The sequence below is a fragment of the Pholcus phalangioides genome, unplaced genomic scaffold, assembly GCF_987345545.1.
Source record: "Pholcus phalangioides strain wild (caught in Gottingen) unplaced genomic scaffold, Ppha-v1.0 ptg000010l_1, whole genome shotgun sequence".
Lineage (NCBI taxonomy): Eukaryota > Metazoa > Arthropoda > Arachnida > Araneae > Pholcidae > Pholcus > Pholcus phalangioides.
The window spans coordinates 20,036,364-20,046,149 of NW_028301603.1; the positions used below are offsets into that span (position 1 = coordinate 20,036,364).

General features: G+C 35.4%; 2 protein-coding genes across 3 annotated transcripts; one reads left to right on the forward strand and one right to left on the reverse strand.

The window, feature by feature from the left end:
• Positions 1-58: 58 nt before the first annotated feature.
• ND-B15 (NADH dehydrogenase (ubiquinone) B15 subunit) lies at positions 59-5,734 on the forward strand. Of its 2 annotated transcripts, none has more exons than XM_089237852.1 (4): positions 59-173; positions 2,336-2,482; positions 4,566-4,709; positions 5,537-5,734. In XM_089237852.1, the coding sequence occupies exons 2-4, from the start codon at positions 2,345-2,347 to the stop codon at positions 5,603-5,605; spliced, it is 351 nt and encodes a 116-aa protein (XP_089093978.1). In that variant the 5' UTR covers positions 59-173; positions 2,336-2,344; the 3' UTR covers positions 5,606-5,734. The 2 variants fall into 2 exon arrangements, with proteins under 2 accessions (XP_089093978.1, XP_089093979.1); XM_089237853.1 differs by having other exon boundaries at positions 96-169.
• Positions 5,735-6,850: 1,116 nt separating this feature from the next.
• On the reverse strand, positions 6,851-9,376 carry LOC149081076 (coiled-coil domain-containing protein 25). The gene has a single exon (XM_089237851.1). The coding sequence runs from the start codon at positions 9,270-9,272 to the stop codon at positions 8,646-8,648; it is 627 nt and encodes a 208-aa protein (XP_089093977.1). The 5' UTR covers positions 9,273-9,376; the 3' UTR covers positions 6,851-8,645.
• Positions 9,377-9,786: the final 410 nt, after the last annotated feature.

The window sequence follows — 9,786 nt, forward strand, 5'->3', positions numbered from 1 at the left end:
GTAAATTCAAGTTCTTATATAATCGTACTCTATTAGAATTTTTCGTGAGTCTAATCAACAAAATCAAATCAGACGGCAGGCTCTTGATCTAGTAGTGGTCCCAGCAAAGGAAACGTTCACCTTGAGGATTTTAACAACGTTATAAACAAAACCTATCATCAGAGTTACTGTAGGTAATTATGAGTTTCCCTTTGATATTTTCACGCAATTTAATTATGCAATAAGAACTCGATATAACGACCATTATTTCTAACGTCGCCTCTCTTATAACGTCAGTGTTTAGAGGCCCCTACAGCATAATTAGCGAATACAGCCGTGTTTCCTAGGAGTAGGTTTTTTTTGCGCCGCGTACAACGTGAATTACCCAGCTTGACACCGTTCACTCACCCTCACCAACGGGAAAAGCAGTGCGACTGTTTTCCTGCAAGCAGCCTCGCGACCAGGGCAACGTGGGCCCCCAGGCCAAGTGATTTTTTTTGAGGCCCTACCTGGCAATTTCTTGAAAATTTTAACCGGTTCTCATTTTTGTGAGGGCCCCCCCCCCATTCTCTTAAAGCCCCCCAAGCCGTGCCCGGGTAGGACCATGCGTTAAGACGGCACTGCTCGCGACAGCGCTTCACGTCAGATGTGATTGGCCAACTAAGTCTGAAGGCTCATACACCGCGCATTTTGCTAATCTTCTCTGCATTTTGTTTTGTGTTCTCACAGAAATCAAACTGGAGATATGCAGACAACATAACATAATGCGACATGCTGGGAAGACACAAACCCGTTGTGTGGTGAAGTTACATGTTTCTGTGAAGGCGAAATGCACCTATTTGGTTCACGCGGTACAAAAAAAAAACCTGCTTCTAGGAAAACACTGCTTATACACAACAAAAATGCGGAGATTGGCAAAACGTGCACCGTACGAGACCTTTGGCTCCTTCAGAACCAGTTGACCAATCATGCCTGCCATGAAGCCCTGGTGTGAGGCCTCTTGGGCTCTGTAGGAAAGCAGTCATACTCTTCTCCTATTGGTTGGAAATGGCTTACAGAAAGTATGGCTATTCAAATTGGGCCAGTTACTTTGCAAACAAAATAACGAACATATCGCATTTCAGGGCAGCAACTAGAAACAAATTTACTCTGCCACCTAGGGCCAATGTCTCAACTGGTAGTTGTAAACTAACAAAGAGTAAATTTGATGCCCTTTTGTGGCCAGTGCCAAAACCTCTCGCTCTCGCCTAGTTGTGGCCCTGCCACTGAGTTTTGAATATATTCAAAATTGCATATATGCAGTCGAACCCTGTTATAACGGTTCCTTGCACCAACCCCATTTAGCACCAGAAATTTTAAGAGAACAAATCTTCTATTTCTATTGATTAGACCTGTTAGGCTGTGATTTGATGTACAGTCAACCCTCTATAATTCGGCACATATTACACAAGAGTGTGCCAGATTACCAAATCGTTAAATGCTATAAACTTCAGTGGAAAGATATGCAGTGACATTTTTTCTTCTTTTATGCTCAAAGAAAACCATCTAAAAAATGCTGGATTATCGAAAGTCTACTGTAGTGTCAAACTCATTATAGCACCGAAATTATGCGAAATAAATGATGGCGGCAATCTGGGTTTAAATGTAACACCTACAAATAATGCTTTATTTGTAAATTTCCATTATACTGTGTATTCCTTTTTTTTTTTTTTGGTTTTTTTTTTTGCCAGATCTAATTTGCTGCTATTCGTTAGGGTTACTGGTGGGAAGATATAGGCACCAGGGAAGATATTAGAAACATGTGATTTACCCATGGCATGTGCAGATGGAGATGATTGTCTTTTCCAAGAGCTCTATAATAGGGAAAAGATTGGTCTGTCCTGTAAAATATGGGTCAACCCTCTTGGCACATCACCATAGATATTAAAATCAAATTTTGCATCATTTTGGTTGTATATTTTCTATATATATAAATTTAACTTTTCAAACTCTTTTTAAAAGTATCCTTTTTTTTTTCAAACCCCATCACATTCAAGATAAAGATTCTGGTGTGTATTTCAGATTTGAATAAATATCTGGTTTCCCCCCCCCCCCCCAGTAGCAAAGGTTAAAATGAAATGGTTAAAAATACAGTTGACGCTCGATATAATTACCCCGTCGAAAATTGATCTTATATTGGGAATTGTATTTTTAAAAAATATATTTGATATTCGTTCTATGAAAAATTTGGTACTCATCCTAGCAGTCATTGTAATGGAATGACCGCTATAATGTGGGGTTGTTATTAACAAACATCGACTGTAATATGAAAAATTCTGCATGAATTATATAAAATTATACTCTCTTATTTTGACAGGAGAAAAAAATGGTGGATTTCAGGAACCAAGTCGATGCATCTCCCGAGGAAATCAGGCAGATGAACGAGAGAGCCAAACTTAGGAGAGCCCTACGTTCGGAATATATCAGGAAAATGACAGATCCTTCATATCCTGAGGCCATTGTGGTGAGTCATTCTTACTGACCTCAGAGATCTTGTTTCCTTTTATTTTTAATGTGTGATAACTTTCATTGAAAGAATACTGTGATTTCAAAAAATATTATCTACAAGTAAATCATTTTTGTATGTGCACAAACATTGAATGTACTTCTATGTAAATTACCACTACGTTCAAAAAGTTCTGAAACTTATTTTGTAACAAAAGAATGAATACAGATAGAATCTGTTTATTTGGTGTTTCCTTTGTAGTAACTGGCCTATGCAATTATTCATTTTTGCCATTGTTCATACAAATATGTAAATACCGATTGCAAGTCTTTTTTTTTTTTTTTTGTCACACTCTCCAGTGCTTTCATTGCTGCTCGCCACACTTCTTCAGAACCTGATAATCATTGCCCCTCAAGCAAATTCTTTATCCCGGGAAAAAGTCTCATGAAGGCCAGATCAGGGAAATAAGCTGTATTCAGCGTAATAAGTAATACGGGGTGATTATAAAAAAACTATCCCGACATATGGGCCCCTAACTATCATACCATTCACAGAAACTGAATGAAATTTTGGCATAAGGTATTTTGAGGTATGCACTCAAGAATGATATGGAAAACAACAGTGTCACTCTAACAGTTACGGTTACAGTGAGAGAATTTCGAAAATATCAAATGGTAACACCAAGTTTTTTGTATTGGAATGCGATCTCCATACTGAAAAACACTGAATAGCGTTAGAATGCACCTGTAGCACGAAAATTCCCGGAGCTAGGCAAGGAAAAATTAAAAAGGACTTTGCCGTGCACCAGAGCATTAATGTTCGTTTCATTCGTCACACTGTTTCTTCGGCTGAGATCCCAGCCTGATTAGTCCTCCACAAGGTCGTGTGAAAAATTTGTCAAACACAATAAAATGCTTTATTTTATGCTGCTTCTCTGTCCTTATTGGTTGTCCTCACTTTTAGCCTATCTACCGCCGGGGATTTTCATGCTACAGTTGCCGTTCAAACGCTATTTAGGGTTTTTCACAATGGAGATCACATTCCAATACAAAAAACTTGGTGTTGCCATTTGATATTTTCGAAATTTTCTCACTGTAACAGTAACTGTTAGAGTGACACTGTTGTTTTCCATATCATTCTTGAGCGCATACATCAAAATACCTTATGCCAAAATTTCATTGTTTCTGTGAATGGTATGATAGTTAGGGGCCCATATGTTGGGATAGTTTTTTTATAATCACCCTGTATATAATGGCTATATAAAATTAGGGAAATAGAATAAGGGTGGTAGAAATATTGGAATGTGATGTTTTGACATGTAATCTGACACCAGGCGAGAATTTGTGAACCAAGCTTACTGTTGTGATGGACCACACCCCCTAGTAATTTTTTCCTGAGATGAAGAATTTGTTTATGAACAATAGAAAAATTGCGTAATTGCACAAGGTAGTTACTGCGAAGGAAACACCAGATAAACAGGTTCTATCTGTATTCATTCTTCTGTGATAAAATAAGTCTCTGAACTTTTTGAATGTATAACATTGTATGACACGAAGTAGCGGTATGAAAGGCTTTGACATTATCCAAACTGACCCATACATCTAGACAGTGGTTCCAAGTTAGCAATCCTTGGTTTGTTTGGATTTTGCTTCTGATTGTGAGTTGGCCAGCTGGTATGTTGCAGTCATTGGCTGACTGCCCGAAATTTATGTCAATTGAATATGGGTGTGTGTATTACCATTATTATTTTACCATGAGTGTCTGTATTTTATAATTTGGATAACCAGTAAGCCTATGTAAATACCAAACATGCAAAAAAAAACACCTTTCACCTTGGAACGGTATTGATCGTAAAAGTGGAATAGTCCCCATATGTATATTTTTATTAACTCACCTCTGATATACCACACATATATAACAATTTCCTCCTCTATTTATTGAATAAAAATGGTTTTATCTGATTCATCGAATAGGGGATTTGACTAGTTTTGTCAAGCATTAGAAATGTGTCATCGTGTGTTGTTTATCACCCATACCTAATAGATTTTACATGAATTAAATTCTTGTTCCGGTCATCACTCATGTTTTTGTTTTTTTTTAGTTTGATCCAGGACTTCAACGTAATTACTCGATGAGCATGACAGTCATCGATCGATTCATTCCCACTTTCAAGAATTTTGGCCTGTTTGCAGGATACATTATTCTTCCTATAGCTGGTTTGACATGGTTTTTTACCCGACAGAAAGTAAGTATTTCAGTCACTTGCTTTTAAAAGAGTATTATTATGAACTATGAAAACCATTTTTTTCCTTATACAGTAAAACCCCTAATTGAAGAGACCAAAAAATCATATCACTATAAAGGAATTATAATTACAGATTATCATACAGGGTGGTCATAAAAATAACTTCGCTTGCTTTTGGCATCTTGTTTGGCAACAATTACCAATTTCTCATACTTGAAATCTTGATTTTCCCATATTTTTCCTTGGAAAACATAGTCAGTCTGTAATTGTAAGGGCTAAAGGAGTATTTGTTTTAAGGATTTTCATTCCAAACGAAGCACAATTATAGGACTTTAAGGCATTTTTCTATAAAGATATAAAAAAAAATAGGAACAATTCGATTTCTGACCATAAGATTTTATTAAGGCTGAAAAGTTAGAAGGCTTCTAGGTAAATTGGAATTATTGGCACCTATGCATTCTAATGTAATTCATACTTTTTCCACTGATCCGAGAGCTGGGTTTTTCTTTTTTTGCTTTTCATTCCCAAGCACATGCTTTTAAACACCTATGTCTTGAATTTCATTCGCATTCTTTAATTTTTGCAGCTGTGAAGAGCTTGTATATCGACAGTTATTTTATGACCACCCTGTATATTAACATTATGAAAAATACATTGGGACTAGAGAGTAATATCATTCATATACTTATATAGTATTTATACTGTATGTCCAGTTACCATTTCAGGTTTTTTTTACCTAATATAATTGAAGACAGAACTTTGCTTCCATAATTTATTTTCCTATATATCAACATTTAAAGTTTTTTATCTATTTTTTATCCTTACAGAATAATTTCGAAAAGAAGTGTCGAACAGGAGAAATTCCGTATGATCAACGGGTGTTCAGAACCCTGTAGCTGTTGCAATGAAACCTGTAATATATCAATAGTATAATAAACATTGGATAGAGTTAGGATTGTGTAATTCTCCAAGGGTTTTTCTTTTCATGTTTATCGTATGCGATAATAAACATTTTAATGCTTGAATCATTAGTTATTGACATTTTTTCAGTATCAACTTTCTAACTAAAGTAGTGTTCTTAAATTAAAACTAGTGATCAGCGAGTTCAAGAACACTGAAGGCTGTTGAGCAGTATGCAGGGTGGTCCAGAAGTCTTGTAAAAATATTTTAAAAAAGTTATTAAAGAGAGATAGACAAATGGCTTGAAGTTTTCGAAGAAGATTTCGATTTTTTTTCACTTTAGCAACACAGAGAATGTCAAGTCTAAATAGTGTTCCTTACTGTGTTATTTGTAGAATGGATGTTACAAAAAATAGAATTAAGAGTGGAAGAAGAAAAACACCTTTTTTGTTGGGCCTCTAATTTTTTTTTTTCTTATCAGCTTGCATTAAATTCTGGGTGGTCCAGAAGTCTAAAAAAACTGTTAAAGATAGACGCAAACAGCTCAAAACATTTAAAAAAAGGTGGTTTCAAATTTTTCTATTTTGAATTATATTTATATTATATATTATATTTCTTTAATATATATTTATATATTATATTTCTTATTTATCCTTCGTAACATCCATGTCACAAAATGTGTGAATGATGAAAAAACAAACCTGTTTTAAATGCTTCAAGCCACTTGTCCCTATCTTTGATATTTTTTTAAATATTGTTTTTTCAAAAGAGAAATTAGGATGGCACATGTACAAAAAAAGTTCATACTTTACCAAGTATATTTTCAATGTGCTATCAACGAGCTAATGTTTATTATTCATAACAGGGCTTAAGAAATTAGAAAAAAAATCGGGCAGCAGCTAATTTTTTCCCTTGATGTCAAGCAACATATAGATGTGTCACTAACGTAAATTTTTTAAATTTTATGCTCAAACTAAAATTTAGCAACGTCATTTAAAGACTTTCAGGTGCTAATCTCAATTTTTTATGCACTGAAGCCAGGCACCTAAGGATTTGTCAAGCCTAACAAAATCTTATCCGTTACAGTAAAACCCCTCTTGTATAATAAAGGTATGCATTTTAAACCTGATTAACGGTCACTCCTGTTTTACAGATTTTTTTTTTTCATTCTACCAGTTTCCATAAAAGAGAGGTTTCACTGTGCTTAGAAGTAAAATAGTTGATATGACTAAAAAAACTACTGAAACTGTAAAACTTTATTAAAAATTTAACTCGTATTTTTACATTAACTTAACAGGAAATTTTTTGCCAACTTTGAACACAATGTGTAAATGGTGTCAGTATTGATTAGGTACATAACAAAGTACGTACAGTACCTAATTACAAAACCTAAAATTACAAAGTTTTCTTCCTAACCTACAAGACTGCAATTAATCGCATGATAATCCACCAGGACTTGGTGATTTATAATTATCAGTTCATTCAAGCGATTGCGTCAGCTTATTAAAATTAAGTGAAATAAAATAGTTCATGTTTATTATATAAATGCCAAAAAAATTTTTATGAAGATCGATATACCAAGGAATATTACAGACCTCAAAGTAGAGCATTTTACATTGTTCTGCAACAAACCCTCGACTGACTAAAAATGTTCTGCAATAAAATTTTCTTTAGTGTTTTTCTATGCAGAAGAATTCTTAAAATTCTTCCCAAGATTGTTCTGTGACGTGTCAGTTTTCTGCATATTTTACTTAGGGGGATTATATATAGGGTGGTCATAACTCTGCTGATATACAAGCCTCTAGCAGCTGCAAGAATCAACTAATGAAACTGAAATTCAAGCTTTAGGAGTTTCAAAGTATGTTCAAGAATGAAGAAAAAACAAACCCCCTAGCTCTTGTGATGGTCGCAGCAACAAATTTTCGAATAATTCAAGTAACAGCATTCACTTTTATGCATGGCAAAGTGATCAGCATAGTAGAAACCATTAATCACATTGGAACAGTACCTGTAGCCAGGATAAACGCCACCGCTAGATGCAGACAATGAAACAAAATGCAGATCACATTACTGCAGCAGGAAGTCTCCCATCAAAAATTAACACACTCTTTTGAGTATTTTCTTCTTTCATGTCAGCATTTGGTGCTACAGGTACCATTCTAACACCATTCATGGATTTTACTGATCTGATAACGGCAATGTATAAGTGCTGCTTTTTGAATTTTTCAAAATTTTTTGCTTGCTGTGACCACAACTGCAAAAAAAAAAATAGGGGCTTGCTTTTCTTTTCTTTCTTGAGCACATGTTTTAAAAAACCTAGACCTCAAATTTTATTTGCTTTCATTGATTTCTACTGCCACTGGAAACCTGTATATGGGTAAGGTTATTTTTATGACCACTATACGTAGCTTGATTTTCAAAAAAAGAATTGTGTTCAACACTACCTCCGTGTTCTTAGCTGAGAATAGTAAATTTTTTTTTGAATGAAATCCCCATTTCAAACTACAGTAGACTCCCTACAATCTCAAGTTTTTAGGCTGGCTAACTTTATATGTTAAGAAAAAAATGTTACAGAGTGTCCAGGGTCCAACTTTGTTATGAGGGAGTCGTGGGCAAAGTATAAATTATGGAGGGGGACACCCTATAGTAAAGGTTAGATTTTTATTTTGGCATTGAGGAAATCGGACCCTGTATGTGTCTATGGGCAGATGTTTACATTATTAAAAGATTCGTTTTTCAGATGCCGCCAATTGTCCAACATAACTCTGGTCTGATATGTGCAAATCACCAAGTCTACTGTAGTTGCTTGCTGAAAATGAGGTGGTGGTATAATAATTGGTTATATCACAAATATTCAAGACATTTGTCACCATTAACAATACAAAGTGAACATCAGTACAGTCATATACTTTGCCTTAACATTTCGAGTAGTTAATTCTAACAAGTATTTTCTCCAACCATTTAAGTGAGGAGATTGGTATGGTAACAATAGTCTTCTATAGCACTTTGACTCAAAGTACCATTAAATTTGTCACATCACATAAAATCATCGGAATCCTCATCAGCATCTTGGTTGGATCTCATGTTCTCCGCCTTCATCAGGGAAGAATAGTTTTTTATCTCGGCTTGCAGAGCTTTTTCCTTGGCTTCTTGCTTTTCCTTCTGTTTTTCTTCCTGTTGGCTCCTTTTCTGTTCTTGTCTCTCTTTCCTGTCTCTTTCTTCTCTCTCGAACCTGAAGTCGGGGTGTTTTTCGACTTTGGTCTTGTTCAACCTGTTGACTATGAGGTTGATCCTCTTCTCAACCTTCATGGAACGAACCTCTTTCGCATTGTGGAAGCTGACTTGCCCAACGTCCATCGCGTCGGTTTTCTTCAGATTGGCCCACATCGTGTAAACGACGCTGATGTTGTTCTTCTTGTTGCCCTCGATGCTGTTCGCCTTGACGAGCTGGGCGCAATCCGTGAGGACATCTGAAGGGATGGTGTCTATAGTCTCACCTTTGTGGAGTCTCAAGTAGACATGGGCCGATGATAGGTCGTCCACGTGAAACCACACGTCCTCCGGCCAACCCCATTTGATGAGCTCTTCGTTCTCGTACTTGTCCTCGCCCATGAATATCGTAGCATTCGGTTGAACCACGTTACTGGTAAAGTAAAACACCATGATTCGAGATTTATTTTGAGATAAATACTTTACAAAAGCCTGCAAACACTGCAAATACAAACACTGCTTAAATCACAACATTGCATAAACAAGAGTTCAAGTTAAAATGGAGTTATATAAAAGGCGATAAGTTCTTTTTTCCCCTCTGAGAAAAAAATCCTGAACTCTTGCAAATATGCAAATTATTGACAAATCGTCAATCCATGGGGAACAAAAGAAAACAAACTTCATTTAATTTCAAAACCTAGTACTGAGAAATCAAATCTGAAAATCTATTAAATGAAGAAAGATGTTTATATTTTTCGTTGTCTCTTGTACTTTTTTTTCCAAGAAGACATATGGTCAGATTATTTATACAGTTCTGCAATTTTAAGTTTGTGCTTTCATCTATTTTTCAAGTTGATATCTTTTGAAAAATAAATGTTCCGTATTTAATATTCTCGTATCTAGCAAGTAGAAACCGTTTGAAAAAACAATAGTATAAATATGCTTTTTCTGAAGTAAAAATAATAAC